The sequence below is a fragment of the Stegostoma tigrinum genome, chromosome 14 (assembly GCF_030684315.1).
Source record: "Stegostoma tigrinum isolate sSteTig4 chromosome 14, sSteTig4.hap1, whole genome shotgun sequence".
In the NCBI taxonomy this organism is placed as follows: domain Eukaryota; kingdom Metazoa; phylum Chordata; class Chondrichthyes; order Orectolobiformes; family Stegostomatidae; genus Stegostoma; species Stegostoma tigrinum.
In genome coordinates this window covers 55,817,909-55,845,485 of record NC_081367.1, presented here as the reverse complement: position 1 = coordinate 55,845,485, position 27,577 = coordinate 55,817,909, and the positions used below count along the sequence as shown (strand labels likewise).

At 41.4% G+C, this 27,577-nt stretch overlaps 1 protein-coding gene across 2 annotated transcripts in view; it reads right to left on the bottom strand.

Moving 5' to 3' along the window:
• Nucleotides 1–27,577, bottom strand: part of abcf3 (ATP-binding cassette, sub-family F (GCN20), member 3) — a 95,051-nt gene that overhangs the window by 48,971 nt on the left and 18,503 nt on the right. For both annotated transcript variants that reach the window (XM_048542551.2, XM_048542552.2), the window contains 5 exons: nucleotides 24,876–24,952; nucleotides 21,362–21,417; nucleotides 17,809–17,906; nucleotides 10,940–11,062; nucleotides 1,564–1,830 (listed from right to left, as the gene is read on the bottom strand). In XM_048542551.2, the coding sequence (XP_048398508.1) occupies nucleotides 1,564–1,830; nucleotides 10,940–11,062; nucleotides 17,809–17,906; nucleotides 21,362–21,417; nucleotides 24,876–24,952 (621 nt within the window). The remainder of the gene's footprint in view (nucleotides 1–1,563; nucleotides 1,831–10,939; nucleotides 11,063–17,808; nucleotides 17,907–21,361; nucleotides 21,418–24,875; nucleotides 24,953–27,577) is intronic.

The window sequence follows — 27,577 nt, the reverse complement described above, 5'->3', positions numbered from 1 at the left end:
TCAAACCAAGTCACGGTCTTGTGGAGTATTTATTCTATTGCCTCAAAGTCAAGAAACAGTGGTATAACCTGCAAGCTAAGATACAACGACAATTCCCTTTCCTCTTTTAAACAAGCTTGTCTTCACAGTAATTCTCATCCAGGATCCTAAGACAGCGGGCACAAACTTAACTACAGAGTCCTGATCATGCAGTATTACATATTCTCCAACACAGAACCAGATTCAACTAATCTACACAAATAGATACACTCCACTTCCCAAGTAAAGTCTAACCCCAACATCAAATCCTCCTAATAAATGATAAGGTCATAAGAATCATACATTACAATATAGTCAGAGCATGAGTGTCTAAACTGCTCTCTGCTCAGCCCACTCCCCATCCCTTTCCTCTGGACCTGTGAACAATTATTCTTCAGATACTCACCCAAATCTCTTTGAAAACCACGACTGAATTAGCCTCAAACATGTTTTTGGACAGTGCATTCTTGATCCTAATGATTTGGTGTTAAAAAAGATGCTCCTTATGTTACTATAAGTTCTCTTGCCAATACTATAAATTGGTAACAGCTGGCTTTTAAAGCATCTGCTAATGTGAACAGTTTCTCCCTATCTGCAGTGTTTAGGACCCGCAATTTTTGCGCAACGTTTAATGTCAGTCGAATCTCCTCAATCTTTTCCTCTCTCAGGAAAAGAATCTATTGAAATAATGTAAGTCCCTTATTCCTGGAACCATTTTTAAAAACTTTTCTGCATCCTAACATCTTCACATCCTTCAAACAAGTGTCCTTTCACAGAGCCAGACGCAATACTTGACTTGAGACCAAAAATGTCTTTTACACGTCTGCCACAATTTTTTGTATACTTCACACATTTAGAGTAAAACTTCATAGTATTTAAAGAAAGACCAATCAGATCTTTCATATCTAGTCAAAAGAGGCAAATGAGGCTTTGGTTTAATAACTTCTCAAAGACAGCACCAGGAACAGCACAACGCATCACTCTTAAAACAAAAAAAAGAGTTGGAGCGTCAGCCAATAACTTTCCCCCTAGAAGTTGAAGCAAGGCCCAAATATGCAAGTTACAGAGATACTGCTAGCATTGTACTAAGAAAGGACTTAGGCATCACAGGTGTCATCTTTTGGATGAGAGAATAAACCAACAGCTACTGCTGCCTGAAAACTGACTGGTGTATTTCCCAGAACAGGACAGAGTTCATAATTCTAAAGTGTTCCAACAGAAGCATGTTGAGTCCAGTCAAGATATTGCAGTATGCAGATTTCCTTTCAGAAAGAGGGGGCTTGTTTTAAATTACATGGCCAGTAGACAGGTTAAAAATACATGCTGGCCCATAAAGACTGACTGCTAGCTTACAGGCATGCATGGAAACTTTGAACACTCGGTTAAGAAAAAAACTTGAAGAATTCAAGGGGTCAAAACACAGGCTACCAGACTGGAACAATGCCCAATCCCAGTTGGGCTGTACAGAGAAACTCAATTGAATCCTTATCAAAATGTTCAGCGTTTGCAGAACCCTGTCATTTTGTGCTACGGGCCTTTACTTACACACCACTGTTGAGCTTTGCCGTCAATTCTTTCTCTTTCTGTAGCAGGTTTTCACGCACTGTGTCACACTCCAGCACACTCTGGAGTGCCTGTGTGTTATCGCCCACCACCTCCTGCTCCACATGCAAGATGCTGATGTGTGATGGGATCCGTAGGCTCCGCGCTGACATCATCTTCAGTAGCGTTGTTTTCCCTAAGCCATTCCGACCAACCAAACCATAACGCCTGCCATAAGCGAGGTGCAAATCAGCGCCAGTAAGTAAGCTCCTGAAATGTAGATTGTTTGATAAGATTTTAAATTTAGTATTTTAGTAGGTTCAAATAACTTTGAAAGACGTTAAAATAAGATTTGGATCAGAGAAATTGAAGGGAAAATATTTGCAAAAGAGGAATGCAGGATAACTGGACTGCTGGTCATTGATATGACTTCGGCACAAGGACTAAAGGGTCTGTGCTCTTAAAGTATTTCTCCACCTCCCTCCTAGAAACCACTACCGAGTCAGTTTCTAAAAAAATTATCCTTTCATGCAGTGCAATGCAGATTGCAATTATTTGCTGTTTGAAAATATTCTTATTTCATTTTCTTCTTTTGCCAATTAGCTGTAAATTGTTTTGGTTGCTAACCCTCTTGTCAATGCAAGCTCTCTGTTCTGTCAAAGCGCCTTCATTTTGAACACTGTTTTAAAAACTACGTTGAATATAATGAACAAGTAGTCAAATCCGCTGTGCCAAATCTGGTCTTAACAAAGCTCTTGCTGCAATTCTTCCTTAATCTGATATTCTAACCTCCTTGCAATAAAGGTCAACAGACACTGTCTTCCTTATTGGCTGCATTACTGGCATGTTAACTTTGTTTCTTATGCAAGGACACTTTAATGCCTCCAAACATGATGTTAAGTTTCGTCTCATTTAAAGATATTACATTCTTACCAAAGTGAGTATAACATTGTCTCCAAACAGCACACAGCATCTTAGTTTTGAAATGCACTTTTTAAACTTGGTCAATTCTGAGACAAATCATAGAAATGGCGCATAATTTTATTATGGTTAAAACCCAAGACGTTCCATCTGAAAGCAATACATCTGGGAAAGATTGAAGTTTGCAGTGGAGACATCTAGCTGGAAAAACAACCGAACACAGGTGCAGCACAAAATCTCAAAGCACGAGGCCTTACAGCTCAGTGCAGACAGGAGTTAGCGGCATATGTATGGGAAACAATTTTGGTCCAACTTATCCATGTCAACCAAGTTTCCCAAAACTAAACTAGTCCCACTTGCCTCTAGAACTTTCCTATTCATGTGCCTATCCAAATATCTTTTTAATGTTATATCTGTACCTGTATCTATCACTTCCACTGGCAGTTCATTCCAAATACAAGCTGCTCTCTGAATAAAAGTTGTCCGAGATCCCTTTTAAATCTTTCTACTCTCACATTAAAAATATGCTACCTACTTTTGAACTCACCCACCCCAGTGAAAAGACGTTAGCTGTTCACCTTATCAATGCCACTCATGATTTCATTAACCTCTATAAAGGTTGCCCCTCAATGTCCTATGCTCCATGTCCCAGCCTATCACTAAGTTCATACCTTCCAGTCCCAGCAATATTGTGATAAATCTTTTCAGAACCCTCTCCCCATAACATTCCTTCCCATAATGGGGCAGCAGAACTGTACACAGTCCTCCAAAAGTACAACGAAAACAGAAGCTGCTGGAAAAGCTCAGCAGGTCTGGCAACATCTGTGAAGAGAAAAATCAGAGTTAACATTTTGGGTCTGGTGACCCTTCCTCAGAACCGGTCTTGTAGAACCTCAACATGACCTCCCAACTCCATTACTCAATGGTCTCAGCAATGAAGGCAAGTACGCTATATGTCATCTTAACCACCCTGTCCACTTGTGATGCTACTTTCAAAGAACAATCTAACTGAAACCAGAGGTCTCCCTGTTGGAGAACACTATCCACGGTCCAACTATTAACTGTACAAGACTGTTTTCTAAACAAGCTATGTATTTAGCTTATTGTCATGATTTTTCCTCCATTTGGCTCAATGTTTCTAAGATCTAACAACGTATTCCCTTCAGTCCTTTCAGCATATCCTTTCAATGTTTTCTTCATACATTTATAAGTTGTTCCACTGACCTCCCACACCAATGACCCTTGACTTTCCTCAAAATTAACTCATTAGACATTCCATGGCCCAAGAACCAGCTGCACTTCGGGAAAAATAAAACTAAATTTCTTCCTTAAATTTTCGGTCTCAATTATGTCACCTGATTAGTAACACTCAGGGAACCATTTATCTGAAATACTGAAATCAATAAGCGTGGCAGTTCTGTGCTGTATGACAATGACTCAGAACATGCAATAAATGTTGAAACTGAGACTTTTCAAACTTTAGTCATTATTCAATAACAGTACTTCTGAGCTCTCAACTTCTTTCTTTTATTATTCATTCTCAGGAACTGAGTTTCATAGGCAGGAGGGGCTTTTAGTGCTCTTCTCCCATTACATTGTATTGGCTCAATATGAAAATGTCACAGGCACTTAAGGTGAATGAAAGTAAAACATGTTAGTATGAACATGTAGGAATATAGCCTTGGATCAGGCAAGGACAGCAAGTTACCTTCCCTAAAAGGTACACCAGGCTACAAATTGAGTGTTAGTAATTTCATGGTCAGGCTTTCTTTGCACAGAACAGATATCAGAGGAACAGGTAATTCAGTCCAAGTGAAATATTTTGACGTTGCTGCTCCATGGGAGTCTAGAATTTAAACAGAATCCAAATTCTCCAACTGCCATAGCAGGAACTGAATTAATATCACTATCGGAAGTGGTTCCAGCTGAATTGCACTTGCATGGTCAGCATAAGAACAAAAGATTTTGATTTATTATTGTTACTGTACTTGCGTAAGTACAGTGAAAGTTTTGTATAGTGTGCCGTATAGGCAGATTATAACATATAAAGACACAAAGATCATAGGGTGACTGAACAGAGTGAGGAATACAAAGTTACAGCTACAAAGAAGGTACACAAAAAGCAAGGTCAACAATAGATTTGAAATTTGAGAGGTCCATTCAGAAGTCTAATAATAGCGGGAAAGAAGCTGTTCTAGAACCTGTTGGTACATGTGTTTAAGCATTTGTGTCTTGTGCCTGATGGAAGAGTCATGAGGAATTATAACTGGGGTGGAGGGGTCTTCGATTATGTTGGCTATCTTTCCAATGCACTGAGAAGTGTAGATGGAATCAATGCATGGAAGGTTAGCTGGTGTAATGGCCTATGCTGTGTTCACAACTTTTAATCCTTTCTTACAATCCTGGGCATAACTGTTGCAAGCTGTGATGCATCCAGTTAGAGATAATGGGAACTGCATCCAGTTAGAATGCTTTCTATGGTGCATCTGTAAAAGTTCGAGTGTCTCCTTATGGACATGCCAAATTTCCTTAGCCTCCTGAGGAAGAGGCCAAATGACCTCCATTTGTGTTTGCGATCAATCTATGATTCTGAGTCTAACCTGCATTTCATGCTTCAATGCATGCTAATGGTTCACACAGAATTCTTATTGCTCATTAATAAGATAACATATAGTGCATGACTGGAATTAAGTATAGCTCAGATAGTCAGGATCATTTTCCTGAACCAGGTTGAGATAATGGATATTTGGTGAGGACATTAACATGGAAACAGCATTCTTTCAGAGGTGGTCCAGCCATAAGAATCCTGCGAGCTTCCTAAACACAAGTTGATACTGAGGACATGACAACTTGGGCTGTTTATTGAAGCCTAATGGATTTGTGGCTACTCTGATATCCAGCTTTTAGATGTAGGTAAGCCAACAATCTTTGAATTTTCTGAGCAAGGAAGTTACAAAGGATATTCTTTGTGTAGCTGCAACTATTGTTACAATAACTTATTAGTACAGGAACTTCAGGTATAGAGGGATTTAGAAGATTAACTCAAACTTACAGTTGGCTCCATGAAGCTCCATAGTACCCACCTCAGTTGCCATGAAGTCACAACAGTTGGGCATTCCTTGATTAGTCAATGGCTGCATAGATTGGATAATTCCTCATTAATCATACCTGGAGACTATGCTGCTCTCAGTGGCTGACATTGCACTCATGCACAAAATCGGTTTTAAGTAATCATCTTTCAATCAGTGCAAATGGCTGAGAAATAATCCTGCTGTACACATGGCAGTATTTGCTGCAGTTCAGGACCTTGTAATTCCAACTTCTCTCACCTTGCCTCTAACTTATTGGCTGAATATTCACACTTCTGGTTTATTCCATTTCACATACACCATTTCAAAGGTAATTGGACATTCTGTAGAGCGCACTTCTAATGAAAAGGTTTAAAATGCTCCTCAGGCCATTTTAACATCTGCAATATCAAATTGGTTGATCAAAAACTAATTAAGCACCTGTTGGTACTCCCACTGAACATAATTCTCCTACTGGTTACAGCGAAGGCTTTGTACAGACATGGAATGCATTGAATATGTAGATCAGTCCAGGTACAAAGAGATTCCACAAGAGTTTTTTGGCTCCATATTGCTCACTAATGCAACGTGAGGTAAGACAAAAGGAAAGATTTACCCAACAGCAGTTCCCGACATAAATGATATAGCAAGAATCCAACAATCCCTGTACCCTGCCATCAGTTGTGTTCTTTCACAAAATGCCTGCTACAATGGATTACACAGAGATGCAGAACACAAAGACGGCAAACACATGGATACACACAATCAGAAACAACGGGAATTCCCAGGCCTCCTCTTGTCCAAACCGACCAAAATTCATTTCACAATCCATGGGTGCTACTAAAAGGAGTTATATGCTGCATATATGATTAACTGCCACACAGCACTACCCTATAGGCAGCTCAAGTCTGTGGACATTGAGGTCTGTAGACATTTCATCCATCAGGGGAAGTCACATGACTGGGGTGCCCACGTAGGCATTGTGATCAAGAGTAGTGAGCCAGCAAATTAATAGTTGCCAGAGGTAGGCTTAGCATCCAAGTGGATGCCCAATTACCTTGAAGGAAAGGACAGGGAGATCGCTGATGTGTGTTAATAAGAAATAAACTTGGATTAGAACATGCAGAATCCATATGGGTGGAGCTAAGAAATAACAAGGGGAAGACAACACTGGCAACAGTAGTCTATATGTCTTGTGACAGCATCTTATGTAGGGCAGCAAATAGATCGGGAGATAATAAGGGCACGTCAGAAAGACGGTGCATTAAATCATGGCTGAGCGTAGTCTCTATCTAGATTAGAAAAGGCAGATTGGCAGAGGTGACCTCAGAAAGCATTTTTACAGGACATCTGTGATAGATTCCCAGAATAACTTGTTGTGGATTCAATCAGGGATTAGGGGATTTTGGATCTGGTGATGTTCAATAAGGCAATTTTAGGTAACGATCAGAGTAGAAAAATCTCACAGAAACAGTGATCATAACATGACAGGATTCAGTTTGAGTAGTAACAACTTAGGTCATAAACAACTGCGCTACGTTCAAGCATAGGTAATTACAAAGGAATGAAGGCAGAAGTAGCTGCTGTAGACTGGGAAAGGAAGTTAGCAACAATGCCAGTTGACAAACTACATTTCAGAAAACAGATCATTGTTCACAACAAGATATTCCAGTTAGAAAACAGGATTCTAGGATAGGGTTAAGACAACCATGGTTAACGAGAGAAATTAAAGATAGTACCAAATTGAGAGCAGAAAACAAAATACTATTAATCTCTGCCACAATGTAAGACAGCAGATTGATAAAGTAGTTTTTAAAAAAACCTGTCAAAAGAGGATTAAAAATAATCAAAAAGACAATAAACCTTAAAGAATAAACCACAAGAACTTCTTTAAATATGTAAAAATTAAGAGAGTCTCAAATTAACACGGCCACTTAGAGAATGAGGGTGGAGAAATAACAATGGGAACCTGGAAATGACAGAAGAGATAAATACTTTGCATTAGTCTTAAGAGTAAGAGACACTGACAGCATTTCAAAAATACTAAATAATCAAAGGCAAAGGAGAGGAAAGAAATACAACAATTAATCTCTAGAGACAAAGTGCTAGTGAAACTAATGGGGATGCACTCTACCTAATTAAAAAAAATAGCTGCAAAGATAGTGGAGATACTGGTAGTAATATTCCAAGAATCCTTAGATTCTGGTCAAGTCCCAGGTGATGAGAAACCACCAATGTAGCATTTTTATTTCCAAAGGGAGCAAGACAAAAAAACACACAGGTAATTACAAGGCCAATTAGCTTAACATTTGTTAATGTTGCAGTCTATAATAAACGATGCAAACAACATTGCGTTTAGAACTATAAAGTATTATCAAGCAGTCAGGCATGGCTTTCCAATGGGAAATTTATTAGAATTCTTTGAGGTAAGGAGCAGGATAGCTAATCTGAAAGCAGTGGATGTAACATATTTGAATTCTTAGATGGCATTTGATAAGTTGCCTCACTTGTGGTACTTGGAGTCCATTATTTTGAAGGAAATATATCAGCATGAATAGACAATTCACCAACTAATATTAGGTAGAGAACTGGGATGACAGGGGCATCTTCAGGATAGCAACCGATAACTAATGGAGTATCACGGTGCTGAGAACACAATTATTTACAGCAAAAAGGAAAGTGAATTTACCATGGTCAAGTCTGCACAAGACAAAAATAGGTGGGAAGGACATTAAGGATGGCCCAAAGAGTCTGCACAGGGGTAAAGACAGGTTGAATGGGCAAAACCTTGACAGATAGAATATAATAATGGGAAAATGAGAAGTGATTATTAGTTAAATGGTAAAGGACTACAGAAAGCTACAGCATGGAGGAATTTCAGAGTCCTTGTGCATAAATTTCAAGAAGTTAATGGATAATAGGGGAAACAAACAGGATAATGGCCTTTATTTCCAAGGAAGTGGAGTATAAAAATGAAGTCTTGGTAAAAGTATGCAATGCACTAGTTGGACCGCAATTGAAATATTATCAACAGTTTTGGTCTGCTTAAGTGAAGAAAGGTATACTGGCATTGGAGGCAGTCTAGAGATGGTTTTACAAGGTTGATCCTGGGTGTGGAGGGAATGTCTTCTGAAGATAGGTTGAGTACTTTGGGCCTGTACTTACTGAGAGAGGCAACCCTATTAAAACATACAAGATTCTTAGAAGCCTTGACAGATATGGATATGTTGCATACCCTTGTGGAAATGCTGTGATTATTTGCATACAGAATACAAATGACAGAAAGAGCAAACACTTAAGCTAGTTGGCATCTATATTCACCACATAACACAAGGCACTTCAGTGTTGTTTTGCCTCAAGGGACAGTACATCCAAATGGCTAAATCTCACAGTAAATGATTACCTATTTAAAGACACAGTTGAGCATGAGTCATTGTGTCTCAGAGGGGAGTAAATCTATGGAATTCTTTACCATAGAAGCTTGTAAAAGGTAGATCGTTAGTCATATTCAAAGCGGAGATAGACAATTTTTTAATCATTGAGAGAGAGAGAGAATCAAACAACTTTATGGGGAAAAGGCAGAAAGGTTGAATTCAGCATTCTCATAATAACCATGACTTCGCTGAATGGCAGAGTAGACTCAATGGCTTGAATAGCTAACTTCTATTCTTGCATCTTATAGTGAAAAGGCAGTTCTAAGAGTGATTTTATGGAGAAACAATATCAAACACAAGGCCAAGGATGGACAGACTACGTTGTAGAGCAAATATACCATCTCTGATTTCCACTTACTTTCTTTAAAGCATGATTAAAAGATTGCTGGCTTGTGGCATTGTGAATTAAACTATGATATGAATGATCATTTTGATAGATAGGACGTGAGATTACTAATCAATTTGAAGAGGTGCCCTTCAATTAAAATGCTCAACTACTGATCTTTGGACACAAGTAGAAGCATTGGTGTTGACCATTCTGCTGTTGCTAAACTGTCAGGCTCCTCATCAGGTACCAAGCATTGTATCAGTACATATACACTTTGAGAATTAATAATTGGGAAAATTCATAGTCATTGTCTTTGCTTCCTGGACAAACTTGATGGCCCACTTGCCAACTCCATCCTTCTCCCGAGCAATTGTTCAAAGCTGAACCAAGCTATTTACAAACCTGATCTCACGTTTGACCCCAGGCTGAGCATTCAACTATTTGTTCATGCCATCATTTCTCCATCTATGACACTGCCTATCTCCCTTTCCCAGTTCATCGGCTGTTGAAAGCTTGATCCACGGGTTTGTTATTTCTTGATTGGTCGATCTCATCACACTCCCGGCTGGCCTTACATATTCCAAGTTGATAATACTGTCATGATACTACGGCTTTAAGAACTGTATTTTGTCCTGGTGTATCTTGGAAGGGTTTTAAGGCTGAGCTACAGAACGGTGTAAGAAAGCTCAAAGTAATCACAGTTTGAGGCGCTTTAGGGCGATTTTTTTTGAACAAATAAAAATATTGGAACAATGCAAGCAGCCTGAATGGATAGGAACAAATTCCTACAAAACCAGGATTTTTTTTAAAAATTCAGTAGCACTTTTTGCTGGGCTCACAGCAGGGTTAGGAAGGTGCAGTACATCTCTTATTGCTACACTCTCCTCTCTTGGTTACACTTAAAAGCTGGGGGTTCCCTTCCAGCTGCTGGAATTGCATGTGAGACAGACAATCTGTTTTTCTGAGTTTTCCTTTTGCTAAAGCTGCGTTTATAGGATGCTATTATATTGGAACAGTTACCATTAGTAGTAAAATGATCTATTATTCGGTTAGGTTTTCTAATGTGTTACAGCTGATGCCAATTCATTTCTCTACTTCTTTTGTTGAACTTTAACAATACTATATGAATAAAGTGTGTTTTGCTTAACTTTGGGTAGTTTGACACATCAAATTGCACCTGGAATGCAACACTTTGCACTTACCTTTAAAAATAGGAAAAGAGGAGTTAGGGTCAAGGCTATCTTCTTAATATATTTTGAAGGAATTTGGTCTGGTCCATGACAACATACCTACATTGGTAGGTATCTGTGAAATCCCTTCTAATATTGAATGCTCCAAACTAAATATATATAATGAACTATTGTTGTATGAGCATGGATGTCCAGTAGAAAAAGGAAACTAAAAAAAAGTCACTCTTCCGTAAACCTTTGCACAAGGAGAAGATGGCACAGCATCTTAAACAAGGATTATTAGACATAACATCCAAGAACTGCTCAGTAAAAGGCAAAATCCAGAGCTCACCCTTCACCATTCTGCTAGTCACACAACATTATAATGGTTGAAAAACATGGCCACGCTATCAATTAGGACTAAATATGTTCAGTGTCAGTAGCAGTGGCAATACTCACCTTTCTCCATACGAGACATCGAAATTCTCAATCTTGATATCATATGACTTGTTCTTTCCTGATGCTTCCAAACGGCTTTCCTTCTTGTTTGATGCTTGGCTGGCTGAAGCTTCCTCAAGAATCCTAGAAAAAAATGAAAATACAATGTTTTAGCCAAAAGCTAACAGTCAGAAAAGTTAGTACTGGATAAGCATTAATCACTGCATAATTTACCATTGCCTTCATAACATAAGTAGGAGCTCACTGAGAACACTTTTCAGAGTCTTGTGTTGATGCACACATATCTCAGCACTGCCAACTTCTGACCTCACCTATATCACAAGAGATGTCAAGGTGTACAGCTGAATGAACACAGCAGGTCAGGCAGCAAAAGGAGGAGGAAAGCTGACGTTTCGGGTCTGGACCCTTCTTCAGAAATCGGTGGGGGGGGGGGGGGGGGGGAAGAGATAGGGACTCAAATAAAAGGGTGGGGGGGGGGTGGAAAGAGGCGAGGATGGAAGGTGGACAGAGGAGCAGGAAGGTGGAGAGAAGACAGACAGATCAAGGAGGCAAGGGTGAGGCCAGTACAGGTGAGTGTAGGTAGGGAGTTGTGATGGGGGTTGGTCAGTTGGGAGGGAGAAGTGGGTAGGTGGAAGGAAGTTGGGCAGGTCAAGGAGGCAGAGATGGGGCTAGTAGGTACGAAGTGGGTTGGGGGTCAGTCGGTAAGGTGGGAGAAAAGATGGATGGGGAGATTTTGAAATCCACATTGAGACAACTGTGCTGCAGCGTGCCCAACCAAAATATGATGTGCCATTCCTGCAGCCATCGAGTTGCATCGTTGTGGCACTGGAGGCTGCCCAGGATGGACATTTTGTCCAAGGAGTGGGAGGGCGAGGTCAAAAGTGGTTCACGACTGGGAGGTGCAGTCATTTGTCGCAAACCGAGTGCATGTGTTCCACAAAGCTGTCTCCAAGCCTCTGCTTGGTTTCCCCAATATACAGGCGGTCACATCGGGAATCCACAACGATGCCACCCGAAGGGAGGAACAGCACCTTATATTTCTCTTGGGAAAACTGCAGCCCAAATGGTCTCAACGTGAGCTTCACAAGCTTCAAAATCTCCCAACCCCAAACACATCCCAAGACCAGCCCAGCTCGCCCCCGTCTCCTTGACCTGCGCATCTTTTCTCCCACCTATCCACTTTCAGTCATCACCTCCTCCTCTCTGTTTATTTCAGAGTCCCCTTCCCCTCCAACATTTCTGAAGAAGGGTCCAGACCCGAAACGTCAGCTTTCCTGCTCCTCTGATGCTGCCTGGCCTGCTGTGTTCTTCCAGCTCTACACCTGGGTTATCTCGGACTCCAGCGTCAGCAGTTCCTACTGTCACTAGAGATGTGGTTGAATGGCCCTGTCAATCATTCTAGACAATAGAGGATGTCCTTACAATAGAAGATGCAAGGATGTCCACCATTTTCTTAGTACTAACAATTAGACTATCATAAACCTATAATACACATATTCTTTTACCTTTGTAATTAAATGGTTATCAATCATCACTAAAATGGTATGGGTAATTTAGCATTAAACACAACTTGTGGCCAATGCACATTTCAGTAGCTGTGAATAATTTTTTCCTAATCTTTGTCTTTCTTCAAATGCTTATTGAGAGGCTATGATTTTACGACAAGCCTACGCATTGCTACCATAAGCTCCTTTGCACACACTTCAGTGTTAGAATTCTCACCTTGAAAATAAAAATCATAAAAGGCCATTTTTTACCACCAACCCACCCGGAATCTGACATTCTTTAAACTTCAGTTCCCTGCCTGATCTGCACCATCCACTCAACTCTGTTCAAATCTCACTAATTCAGTTCCCACTCTACCAAGGGTTCCAAAAAGAAATGAGTGACATTGTCACCACGATGCATTACCCTCCTTCGTCATCGACACAACCATTGATATGGCTGTCACACCATACTCCTTTGGTTCCCACCCTCCCTTGTCCAGCTCCACATGATGGCCTTGCTTGATATCACACTTATAAATATCAAACAATAGTTGTTCTTTCTCCAAAGATCCATGTTTCACACTGTGACATCGGGTAAGCCTCCATAGTTAGGGCAACAGGTACGTGAACAATCAACATCAACATCCACCTCCATTGTGCCTGTGCTGTCAGGCTGTTTGTTCCAGATTATATGGTTACCTTGTCTGGAGATGCTCCCTCTCAAGCTGACTTGTACGTAGTCGCTTAAATTGCTGGCGTGGCCTATGTTTATTTTATCCTACCTGATAGTAGACTGAGTGTATGCTTATTATCATGTCAAGTTTGTCTGTTCCATTTCTGAGTAACATTATGTCAGCACCTATTGTGCATATGAAATCTCACAATTTGATCTATGGGACTGGGAATGACTATTCGTGCTGACTGGAGAAAAAAGCCTGGCAAAACGCTAAAGTCAAACAGTGTGGATTGTTGGATTTGGATTACATGGTTTGTACCACATCATAGAATGCATTCAAACAGTCGTCAAAGTGGGTATTAGTATTCATTTCCAGTTATTAGTGAGGAAGAGAGATCAGTAACACATTTACCGCACTGGCTTTTCATCTCAGAGATCTGCGATTGATTCCAGCTCGAATTAATGGTATAAATATCCTACATTGGACAGTTCAAAGAGCCAGCAGCTTGGGCAAGTTGAAATAATTTGCAAATTTGGCACCATGGATAACTGAATCTGCTCTTCTAAAATAAAGAGCTTGACCACAACATAAAAAGAAAACATCAACATTGTACAGCAGGAATTTATTTCTAATTTCTCTTGCAAGAAAGTTCTGAAAATGTCAGTGCAGAAGCCACTTCAAAGCACACAGCTCCAGGAAAAAACCATACTTCAAAAAGGAGTCTTTGAAGTTAATCCATTAACCTGACGCAATTTGATGATTTTTAGGGCAGGAAGTTGTTGGAGAGGTTCATGCAAGAAGAAATTAGACAATGTGTGTCAGACTACATTTTTAGCATTCAGATCTTGGAGGAGATAATTTTCATTTCATTTGAATTACCTCAAAATAAAGTAACATCTTCAGATAGTGTTAAGCAACAACACAACATTCAGGTGTTCAAAGCAAATGCAGCTATATTTCTATCCATTTTGATGGCCAACTTTTTGGGGGGGGGGGGGGGGGGGTGCATGCCATGGAACTTCACCTAGGCAAAGTGACCTTCCATAGATGTCAGCAAAGGAGAACACTATACCTTCCAAGCCTATTAATCAACTCAGAGCATTCTAGGTCCTTACCCATGCCCAACTCCTCTCTGGAAATAGAGGGAGACTGCTTGCCAACAGGAAGTGGACAAAAAGGTCCACTGGGTGATTTCAAAAGGGTAAAACATGTGCTTAGCGGGTTTGAAAAAGGTAGTAGTTTATTTACATTTGAGAAGAAAATAAATATTTGAAAAATGGCTCGACTGTGTAGTGTACTTCCTCACACTAATACACCAGTATTATTCTGACAGATGAAAAGCACAAATAAGTCATCTCCGCCATTACCTAAAAGCAATGCCAGTGTCCCACCACAACAAGACTGAAATCACTCACTTAACTTAGAGGACCTGTCAAGGTCCCAGTTCTCAAACATTCATGAGCTAGAATCAAAAACAAATGAGGTCTGTAATGATGCTCCATTTTATAGAGATAGCAAGAACTGCAGTTGCTGGAGTCACAATTAACACGGTATGGAACTGGAAGAATACAGCAGGTCAGGCAGCAGAGGAGCAGGAAAGTTGACATTTTGGGTAGGGACATTTCAGAAGAAGCCTGCTGTGTTCTTCCAGCTCCATACAGTGTTAACTCCATTTTATAATTCGTTTTCAATAGCTCATTGTTGCAATAGAGGGGTACATGGAGATAAATATAACACATTGGAAGAACATTGCAAGGCATGATTGGTTCGGATGTAACAGTCACTCGGACCTATTCAACCAAATGGATTAATTACAATCACAGTGCATTAATAACTCCTTGCAGGGAGAAACATTCAAATGTATTGGCCATGTGATTCTACACAGGAGCAACCTATCTACCTTCTGCCATTTCCTCAGAGCCAGGAACCACAGGACTAAAAGCCTGTTAACCTGACATCTGTTGTGATACAATTTGTGAAGCCTACAATTAAAGTGACTGAAAGCCTCAAAAACCTTCAGCTCAGAGACAGCCGCACTCAATTGGTAAGATAGGTTGCATCTGATAAATTTCAATGAACCTTTTGAACCTGTTACCAAAGGAAAGGCCTGTGGATTTATCTATATGGATTCCAAGAGTTCATTGCAGCAAGTTCCTCATGAGAAACCATTAGATAAAACTGAAATTCATTAAAAGCAAATTATTAATTTATTTGCAAAAATAAAACTACAGGGATATATTAATATATTTAATACAAGTATAAAACTATGGAAAAAACTGATTTCAATGCAGGTAAATTTGAGGTAATATGTTGTGGAGCTAGACGAACACAGCAGGTCAGGCAGCAGCAGAGCAGCAGGGAAGTCTATGTTTCAGCTAATGGTGTAAACCTGAAATGTTGACTATTCTGCTGCTGCCTGATCCGCTGTGTTTCTCCAGCTCCACGCTACTGACTGACTCCAGCATCTACAGTTCTTGCTATCTCCAAATTTGAGCTAAGTCATTTAAGCCTAGAAAGGACAGAACAAGATGGTTTCTAAACAGTGCCAAGCTAGAAACTATGGCAGAAGACATTTCAAATACCTGACTTCGATACATAAAGGCAAGGGCAGCAAACGTATGGCATCACCACTTGCATGCTTCCCTCCAAGCAACAACTTTAAAAAAAACTGAAAGCCCTCAAAATATCTGGGAAAAGTCAATCATAAGTGGCCAGAAAAAGGTATACTCATGCATGGGGGGACAATCTAGGAGGAATTGCTCGCTGGAATACTACTCCAATTACAGGTTCTCTCTCTATCATTGGTCCTCAGAATGCAGAATCCATAACTGATGGAACATCACACCAGTAGAGGAAACCTCGCCCCGGTGACCGTGAAGTGGAACACAGAACAGGACAGCAGAGGTCCTGTAGGTTAAAGGCTCTAATTTTTCATTTTCTGTAATTTTTTTAATCATGGACTTAAATGCAAAGTAGTCCATCCACAATTCTTGATTGTTAAAGGGATTACAAACAGGTTATCAACACTCATCAGAAGTGCTGTTTACACTATTGTTCATTGAAGCAAGGAGAGGTTACTGGGATAAGCTGGAGCTGGGGTGCGCATTAAGTGAGATCTGGGCAGCAACATATAGTTTTCTGATTGTGGAATGGAGTCCAAGTGTTGATGCTAAATGCCTCCTGTCTACCAACTACGTGATTGCCTGCATTGAATTCAGATAACTGAACAGCTTAAATGGCGATAAGCAGAAAACTTCAGACATCTGAAAAGGGAGGTGCTGTCTTTTCTCTGTAGTTTTAAAAAAATTCTAAAGCCTCAAGAAAGCCAGTTTATTTTCCCTCATCAGTTACTGTAAGATATGGCTTTTAATCAAAAAGACTGTTTAAAAGTTGTGAACAAGTTGGTAGTGCTAGTTGAAAGCAAGTAGTAGTACCTGGACAAGACTGACTGAGAAGCAGCAGTCCTAGCAAGCCAAAGTGATCAATCTTATCAAACCTGTGACCAATGACCTGCCTTCCCAGTTTTACCCTCCACCCAAAACACCAAATATTTTTTGTGTTTGCCTGTTTGTATGCATTAGTAGGGGAAGTTTAGAGTTTCAACTGAGAGTCAAATATCAGAAATTGCTGCAAAAGCTCAGGTCTGACAACATCTGTGGAGAGAAAGCAGAATTAATGTTTCAGGTCCAGAGATCATTCTTCAGAAATATTAGAATAGTTGTTAACTGGTAGGGTGTTATATTGACAGTTCTTTTGTGATAAATAGCAAATTTTGTGAACTGCAGAAATTTGGTCTGTGATTTCTGTAAACTCGGGTCTAAAAAGGCAGATAACCTGAGGAATTTTGCCAACTAAGAAAATCTTTAGATTTGTGATGACTCCAGAAATATTGCAGCTTGATTTTCTGCAAGCATACGCAGCACTAGATGACAATGCACAGACTGTAGTATGGGAAAAAGAGCAGGTGAGCTCAGACAGCAGTCTAGGGATGTGCTCAGTGCACTGCGAGCCTTCCAGGGTTGAGGACCAATTACTTGCAGAGCAAAAGGTGTCAACAGATGGTAGTGACCATAATATGACGCGTTTTATATTCAGCTCAAGATGGATGGATGGTGATGAGTTTAACTGACACTCTCCATGCCTCAAGCAGCTTCCAAAACTGAGAAGGCAGGGTTTTCAGTGACCTTAGCCAGCATGGGAATTCAACCAAGCAGTTCATGTCACTCTACAATTTCATGCATCCAACCAGGCAACTGATATTACTGAACAAGAAAAACTGGAGCTCCATTCCCAAAAAGCAAAGAACCGTGGATCAAATCAAACTTTCAAAACAGAGCATTTTATTTTTGTTGGCTAAAGGTATCAGACACTAACAAAAAAAACAGGTAGAAGGAAATGAGATACAAACAAGCCATGATCTAATCAAGTGACTGAATAAACTAGAGGGGCTGATTGGCCTCGACTCATTCCGATGTCCTTGACTCAATAGCCAGGCAGTGTTTTCGGTACAAGCCCTTCTTTAGGGCTGGAAAGTAATATAGATTAACAGCATTTAATAAGTAAGAGAGAGAGCTATCTTTTGCAAGGTTGAACAACTTGAGCTTATTAACATTGTTTTCACTCTCCACACACTCCAACAAAGACTGAATTCTCAGAGCAAAGCTCAGTTCTGTACACATTTTATCTCCTCAGTTCCAGTACTTACAATGGATTTGCAGTCTTCTGCGAGTTCTTCTCTGTCCTCTTTTCTTGCTTTGCTTTTAGCCGCGCTTCAGCTTTCTCCAGTTTCTTAGCATCTACTGTCTGAAATTGCATGACATTAAAGCAAAAGAAAATAAAATTCTTATTACTTAGAATACCTAAATCCAAAGATATTACCATTGAAACCGGGGTGATCTAAATACTTCAGGTCCAAGGCATAACTCAATTTTCAACACTAATATCTTCATTGGCATTTTTCATCAGATGAAACAGTGGGATGAGCAAGCAAGAATCTTGGCTGTTTTCTCTCATCCCTAAATCCGGGTACTGAACTGAAGCTGTTAATTGGGATTCAATAACTCAGCACAGGCAGTTATCTAGACAACACTAGGATTCTGTTCAAAGGATTGGATCCAGGATACTGTTTTTTTTAATGCTATGAAATAAGAAAAATTAGGGGCAGTGATGGGCTGCCAAGACCCCAACCAAAGACATGATGCAGTCAAAGTTGTAACAGTCAATGGAAAGGATTAACTTTTCATTGCAACAAATGCAGGTCAAAAAGCTCATTTTGAAGCCTGTAGCATAATGCAATTATTACATTAAGTTCATAGCACAGACAGAACAGAAATGCCAAGACAGACCAATGTCCTTGTGATGTTTATAACACGTGAGTTTCCTGTCATCTAGTGCTTTAATTAAGCACATGATTGAAGACTGCAACTTCCTACTTAGTAGGCTACAAGTTTCCCAGGAACAATTCCTGAATAGGATGGAGTTGAAGAGACATCCTCTAGATTGCTGTTGGCAACGTAGGAACATGTTATCATTGGGATGATTAAAGAAATGCAGTATGCGTTATGTTTCATTTTTTTTTTAAAGACATTTTAGTCTATTTGCTGTAAAACAACCAGATTCCTGTTTTACCAGGAAGGGCTGTTTGAGACAGGAGGTAATCATCCAGGAATACATCAAACCAGAACTGACCCCTATCACTCATTGCGGATGCTGTAAATCAGGGAATCTGAGGAAGAAGCACAACACTGAATTTTCTTCACAGATGCTGCTAGACCTGCTAAGCTTTTCAAGCAACTTCTGTTTTGTCCTATCACTCCACACGCTCTTTTGCCAATTTTGGAATAGCTGGGGTGGAAGTGTGTAGAGAGTAACTGAATCACTTAACTTTCAAAAGCAATTTCTTATGATAATATTTCCAAATTGTCACATTAGCTCAGTTGGTAGCAATCTCATCTATGGGCAATGAGATTTTGGGGGTAAGCCCCACTCTCAAAACTTGCGCATATTAGTCAAGCTGACACTTCAGCACAACATTGAGGAAACGTTACCAGCGCCATCTTTCGGGTTTACTGTAAAAGCTTGGGCAAATGAAATAAATTTCACAGCACTATTTCAATAGCATCAGGGTCCCAGAGACTTTCCAGAGTATTCATCGATACCAAAACAAGACGATCCAATCTAATGTCTGAAAGCTGTTTATAGGAGCTTGATGTGTATTTGTGCTTTAACACTGACTAGACTAAAGCGCTTCATTGGGCAAAAAGCATATATGTCCTCAGATCACAAAAGATATTAAAAGAAATGCAAGGACTCTGGTCCCCTCCACAACATCAATATGACAAACTTTAGTTTTCTCAAATTCAAACTGTTACAGATGTACAGCAAAATGAGAGATTAGGTAGTTGGTCCATGATTAGATGTATTGAAGTGGAGAACAGAATTTCATTTTCGGTAAGTCAAGTTACACATTAAGCCATTGGGGAATTTTAACGAATGTCTTCTATTTTAGCAGTTTGTCTACAGTGTAAGAGAAGTGCTTCCAATGAACAAGGAATTATCACAACAAACTCAAACAAAGAAATGTTAAGTGTCAGCAATTAAATGCTCTTCATGTTGTGAGAGAAGTCTGAAGCAAAAGTTATGCTACTGTTATATAAATTTCCTCAAGTGCCAGCTTGGCCCAAAAGTACCACTGGCTTATGCTTCAAGTGCCTACGTAGAGATTTTAGTGCATAGTTTACGTAGAAATCTCAGTTAAAGTTGATTAAGATGAGAGAGCGCTGCAACATCAGACATGACATCTGCTTAATGATCTTTGAAGCCAAAGTCCTGCCAAGGAAGTAAAACGATATAATTAGAATGGGTAGCGGACGAGAACCTCTTGCTTCTCTATGTCAATCAAGCCCACTGAAAATAAAGATTGGGCTAATTATTAGTGCTGTTTGGGATACCTTGTATGCAAAAATTAGCCATGGAACAATACCAACAGTGCTCAAAAGTGAATTCACTAGCTGTGAAGCACTTTGGTATGTCCTGAAAATGTAAAAGGAGTCAAGTGGTGTCTAGAGCCTACAAGATAAGCTGGAGAAGTATGCTCCACAGACCAAAAGACTGAGTCAACTTAGGAAGTGCAATTCATAGTTTGGATGACTCTCATTACCCACTTCTCTCTCTCTAATTTACTTTTCTTCAATAGAATCATAGAAGACGATCGTAATGACTGTAGTTGCTCATTGGGCTTGTGCTGACTCTGAAAGAACTCTCCAATTGGTCTCACTCCACCGCATTTTCTCACAGCCCGGTCAATCTCCAAATCCCCTTTGAAAGTCACCAACCTCCAGATCACAACAATTTGTTGATTATTTGCCAAATATCTTGTGTTCACATTTGCCTGTAACTTGAATTTTGCCCTTCAACCATTAGAAATGTAGTAGCTCTACATCAGTGCCATTCATGATTTTGAACAGGTCCTCAAATACCTGCTAAATTCTCCTTGCTCTACGAGGAATAACGTTCAGGGGAACTCCTGGTCTGCAGTACATGAGAGTCCAGACCCCCAGCAGTGTCATTAACTCTTAACTGTCCTCTGAAATTTTAAGTAAGCTGTTCAGTTCAAGGACAATTTGGGATGAGCAACAAATGCCAATGTTCTCACATCTCATGAAAGAATAAAAAGCACAATTTCCTTACTTTTGCGATCTATGAACCTGTTAATGTCAAGTTCGCAGTAAAATTCAACTCATCCTGCCACCTTCAAAGACTTAGTACACACGTTTCTCCAGAGGTCTTTGTTCCTGGGACAGTACTCCCAAGATTCATGTTCTATATGCTCATTTTTCCAATGTAAAAGTTAACATTTCTCGGTGTTAATCTTCAATTGATAATTTAATTTTGTTGAAATAGTCAGTGTGTGAATAAAATCTGTTACTCTCCTTGTCAATGTTCTGAAGAATGGTCACTGGACTCAAAGTTAGCTCTGACTTCTCTTGACAGATGCTACAAAACCTGCCGCGTTTCTCTGGCAATTTCTTTCCAGGTCATTGCTACAAGATCGATGAATGGTTTTAAATATGATTTCTTGACAATGTACATTTCATGCTCTGCATTCACGGGTTAATTTCACAAACATTTTGACTGTTGGCTTGAGCTTAGAACGTAAGACTTTGGCTTTTCTGTGACTAATTTCAAAGGTAGAAATCTACTTAAGAACTATTGCCTCAGAGAAAGTAGTCTACTCCAGGAAAAATAGCTTGACTCACCGTGCCTAAATCCCTTCTCATCATCCAGATTCCTTTGACATCTTCAGTCTTGTGGTCTGCACCCAACATACATTTAAAAAAAGGAAAAAAAAGAGAATCCATTCTTTTCCTATAAACACAACACATACATTGTAAAGCTCAACATAGTGCAACTCCAACACTGATCTACTAATTTGGGTAAAAGTACAGTTTGGCAAGCAGTCAGACAATTTCTGTTACTGAAGCCAGGGTTTCTGGGGACGGAGGCGGGATAGCACAACTGGCTTCCTTCAATCAACCACCCCTTTCCTACTTTCTGCATGATAAGTCTCCACTCAGCTGTAGCAACAGCCGCCACAGATTTAGAATGTGCATGTAAACACAAAAGGGGGTAAGTTTCCATCCCCTATCCCCAATTCCACCACCTCCGCTGTATCCGCTCCCAGGATGAGGCATTCCACTCCCGCACATCCCAGATGTCCAAGTTCTTCAAGGACCACAACTTTCCCCCCGCAGTGGTCAAGAACGCCCTTGACCGCATCTCCCGCAACACATCCCTCACACCCCGCCCCCACCACAACCGCCCAAAGAGGAACCCCCTCGTTCTCACACACCACTCCACCAGCCTCCAGATACAACGCATCATCCTCCGACACTTCTGCCATCTACAATCCAACCCCACCACCCAAGACATTTTTCCATCCCCACCCTTGTCTGCCTTCCGGAGAGACCACTCTCTCCGTGACTCCTTCGTTCGCTCCACACTGCCCTCCAACCCCACCACACCCAGCACCTTCCCCTGCAACCGCAGGAAATGCTACACTTGCCCCCACACCTCCTCCCTCACACCCATCCCAGGCCCCAAGATGACATTCCACATTAAGCAGAGGTTCACCTGCACATTTGCCAATGTGGTATACTGTATCCATTGTACCCGGTGTGGCTTCCTCTACATTGGGGAAACCAAGCGGAGGCCTGGGGACCGCTTTGCAGAACACCTCCGCTCCGTTCGCAATAAACAACTGCACCTCCCAGTCGCAAACCATTTTAACTCCCCCTCCCATTCTTCAGATGACATGTCCATGATGGGCCTCCTGCAGTGCCACAACAATGCCACCCGAAGGTTGCAGGAACAGCAACTCCTATTCCGCTTGGGAACCCTGCAGCCCAATGGTATCAATGTGGACTTCACCAGCTTCAAAATCTCCCCTTCCCCCACCGCATTCCAAAACCAGCCCAGTTCATCCCCTCCCCCCACTGCATCCCAAAACAGCCCAGATGGTCTCTGCCTCCATAACCTGTTCTTCCTCTCAGCCATCCCTTCCTCCCACCTCAAGCCGCACCTCCATTTCCTACCTACTAACCTCATCCCACCCCCTTGACCTGTCCGTCTTCCCTGGACTGACCTATCCCCTCCCTACCTCCCCACCTATACTCTCCTCTCCACCTATCTTCTTGTCTCCCCATCTTCAGTCTGCCTCGCCCTCTCTCCCCATTTATTCCAGAATCCTCTCCCCATCCCCCTCTCTGATGAAGGGTCTAGGCCCGAAACGTCAGCTTTTGTGCTCCTGAGATGCTGCTTGGCCTGCTGTGTTCATCCAGCTCCACGCTTTGTTATCTAGGGAGTAAGTTTGGTCAGCTGCGATCCAATTGCCACATGGGAACACAACAAAATCACAATAATCAAAGTGTGGTTTAAAAATAAGAGCTTAAAGGTTGCAAAGCATTCAGGAAACCCGAGTCTTTAAGGGAGTGCTGGGCTGGGCAGTACTGAGCGTGGAAGATATATAATAATGAAAAGATTGTCCACTAACAATGTCCAAAGAAAGAATCTATTTTGTTTGATAATGTTTGTTTGAATAGGGTATATCAACAAAAACTGTTTTTGCTTCTGATGGCATAAGAGTTGGGACAAAAATTTGGACCTTTAGATAAGAAATGCAGAAGGAATACATGGAAAAGTTTTTTTTTTAAATGAGGCAAGTGGGTATGACTCAGAACTTGCTGCCCTATAAAGGTAAAGGAAGCAGAGGGAATGAATGATTTTGGAAGGTCAATAAACGGGCTTGCAGGTCCACAGGGATCAAGTGAATAATAGGACAGACTTCTTTTATTCACTTGGACGTGGGTGTTGCTGGCTGGGCCAGTATTTATAGCCCACCCGTCATTGTCCTTAAGGTGGTAAATGAACTGCCTTCTGGAACTGCTGCAGTCTATGTGCCATCCTACGTCCAAAATGCCGTTCGGGATCCAATTCCACGATTTTGACCAAGTGACAATGAAGGAATGGCAACATATTTCAAAGTCAGGATGGCTTGAAAGGGAATTTGCCGTGTTGTTCCCACAAATCTGTTGCCCTTTTTTCCCCCCTCATTCATTCATTCCTGGATGTGGGTGTCATTGTCTAGGCAATATTTATTCTCCATCCCCATATGTTCAAAGTCAACCACATGGCTGTGGGATTGAAGCCACACATAGGCCAGACCAGTTAAAGATGATTTGCTCAACAGGAAACTGGCATGGATTTGATGGACTAAAAGACTAATATTCAATCATGTCTTATTATTGTCCATCTTCAAATGCTTGAGTAGTAGTAACATGCTGCCTTTTCAAACTGCTATAGTTCTTGGGGTGTAGGTATACTCAAAATACTTTTAGAAACAGAGTTCAGGATTTGGACCTAGTAATAGATTTAAAGTTCCAGGTCAGGATAGTGTGGGGCGTGAAAGGAAACTTGCAGGTGGTGGCACTTCAATGCATTTGCTGCTCTTCTCCTTCTCGTTGTGGAGGTCCTGATTTTATAAAGTGCTGTTAAAGAACCTTTACAGGTTTCTGCAGTGCATCTTATAAATGGTACAACCTCATGCCACTGCATCGATGAAGGGAGTGAAGGTGGAAGACAGTGGAGTGGGGTACCAATCCAGTGGATGCTTTGCCTTGTATAGTGTTGAACTGGGGTACTGTTTGATTTGCATACAAAAGAAAGAGCAGAAGCTCATGTGTTGTTCCATGCAGATGGTGGCAGGCTTTAAGAGGACCGGAGTGCAGTTATTCTCTGCACATCATCTCGATCTCCTTCTCTGCCGCAAATCACTAAATGGTTCTGAATGGTGTCAAACCTAAATCACTGAGATTTATCAAATTTTGTGTTTTTAAAAAAAGCAGAGTGAGGGGTGTATGATCAGTTCACAAACCTTTTTTCCCTGAAGTACATCCTGAAAACCTCAGTTTCTGAGTTTAACTACAGTTCCAAAAGTGGTGTCGATCTATACAGACTGCACAAATCCTGAGTTCAATCCCCTTTCTATGCAATGAATGAAATGCAGCCTTAACAGTGGTAGAGATCTTCAATCTGGTAGCAGTACTCTGAACCACACAAACACCAAGTCAGGATTTCAGGAAAGGAGTAACCCCAGCGAAGGACAATGTTCAGGGTAATGGTAGAAAATAAAAAGGAATGGGTAATATAAAATTCTCGAGTCATAAAGTTCCACAATACACATGATATTACAGGACTCAAAAACAAATTGCTCACCAGCGTGCCCAGTCATTTGAGAGAGCTGTATAGGAGCTTTCAACAGCACATTTGATTTTGACGAGTTGGATGTATTGCTGCCAAGTAAAAGCAAAACGAGTTATGTTAGCTATGAGTCTGGATGACACAACAGTAATATGCCATTGGTCCGAACCATTAATATGCGGAGATATTGGATTTTGAAAAGGTAACAATAAATTTACACAAAATCATAAAAATGTCATCACAGAAATTTGACAAAGTTGCAATGTTGTACATAGAAGTTCCTTTTATTAATGAGGCACATTTTCCATGAATCACATCTTCACCCATTACAGAATCAATGATTAATGGGTTCTGAGGAAGGGTCACTAGACCCAAAATGTTAATTGTTTTATTTCTTCACAGATGCTGCCATTATCCAGTTTGCAGGTGGCGCCAATATGATACTGGAGGTGGCCCAGGGCGTGGAAAGGGGGTGTTGAAATGATTCTTGATTAAAAGCCCTCTGTTTCTTCGTCTGCCGCAGGCCCAACCAGTCCCCCTCCACCAACACACTCGTCGGCTTAACAGAACTCGGTCTTATCTTTAACTTGATTGAACTCCTCCCACTTCCTACAGATTAAGGGGGTGGCCATGGGAACCCGCATGGGTCCCAGCTACACCTGCCTCTTTGTAGGATATGTGGACCAGTCCCTCTTCCGCTGCTACACTGGCACTATCCTCCACCTCTTGGTCTGCTACATCAATGATTGCATCAGCATTGCCTTGTGCTCCCACAAGGTACTTGAACATTTCATTAACTTTACTAACACCTTTCACCCCAACCTTAAATTCACCTGGACCATCTCCAAAACCTCCCTCTCCTTCCTGGACCAGTGTCTCCATCTCTGGTGATCGCCTTGAAACCGATATCTATTTCAAGCCCACCAACTTCCACAAGTACCTAGACTACACCACCTCTCACCCACCTTCCTGTAAGGATGTGATCCCCTACTCCGCCATATCTGTTTCCAAGATGGGGCATTCTACTCCTGAACATTCCACATGTCCTCTTATTTCAAGGACTGCAACTCCCTTCCACCTTTGACTGTTGAAAGGGCTCTCTACTGCATCTCTTGCACTTCCCATACCTCTGCCCTCACGTCCCCTGTCCCCAACAAAAACAAAGACAGAATACCCCACCTTGTCCTCACGTCACCCCAGCAAACTCCTTATCCAACGTATCATTCTCCGCCACTTCCACCACTGACAATCCGACCCTGCAACCAAAGATACATTTCCCTCCACACCACTCATCTTTCATAGCGACTGCTCTCCCCATGACTCCCTCATTCCTGCAACTGCACCAAGTGCAATGCCTGCCCCTACACCTCTCCATTCACCTCCATTCAAGGCAAAGAAACCTGCACATCCATCAACGTGGTCTATTGCATCCATTGCTCCTAATGCGGCCTCCTTTATATCAGTTACACCAAGCAGAGGCTCGGAGGCCACTTTGTAGAGCGCCTGCACTCTGTTTGCAACAAATGACAACACCTTCCAGTCGCAACCTACTCCCACCACCCCCCCCCCCCCCCAACCCCCAACAACTCCCTGGGTGATGTGTCCAACCTGGGCCTCCTCCAGTGTCACAATGGCACCACCCACAAGATGGAGGAGCAGCACCTCATATTCTGCCTTGGCAGCCCACAGCCCACAGCCCAATGGCCTCGCTGTGGATTTTACCAGTTTCAAAGTCGCACCACCTCATCCCATGACCAGAGATAATGGGAACTGCAGATGCTGGAGATTCCAAGATAATAAAATGTGGGGCTGGATGAACACAGCAGGCCAAGCAGCATCTCAGGAGCACAAAAGCTGACGTTTCGGGCCTAGACCCTTCATCAGAGAGCTGATGAAGGGTCTAGGCCCGAAACGTCAGCTTTTGTGCTCCTGAGATGCTGCTTGGCCTGCTGTGTTCATCCAGCCCCACATTTTATCATCCCATGACCAACTGTCCATCTCATCCCCGCCTCCTTGGCTTGACACAACCTGTCCATCTTCTCAGAGATAGCAGGAACTGCAGATGCTGGAGAATCTGAAATATCAAGGCGTAGAGCTGGATGATCACATCAGGCCAAAGAGCTGAGGAGCAGGAAGGCTTCCTGCTCCTCTGATGCTGCTTGGCCTGTTCTGTCCATCTTCTCTTCCACCTATCCTGCCCTTCCCACCTCACTGACCAATCCCCACTACTTCCTACCTGCATTCACTATCACTATCACTGTCCCACCTACCTTTCCCAGCCTCACCCCTCCCCATTTCTGAAGAAGGGCCCCTGAAACATCAACTTTCCTGCTCTGCTGATGCTGCCTGGCCTACTGTCTTCCTCCAGCTCCACACTGTTATCACAAGATGACAGGTTTTGATAAGAGATATGGCAGGTTGTTCAATAACTGGACATAAATTTAAAATTGCTGGCAATGGTTTAGAATGGAAGAAAGAAGAAATTCTTTCAGAGTTGTCAGCTTTTACTAATTTCATTTCAGATCCTAATATTATGAACAAAATTTCAAGAGGGATTTGTAGAGGTAGTTGAGAAGGAAAAACTGGGAAGGGGGCCTAAATACAACTATCCTTTCAAAAGCAACAACACAGAAACAATGGACTGAACAGCCTCATGGCATATATGAAGTACCAATAATTCTGAGAGGTGGAATCAGTTTCTCCACAGCCACCTCAAT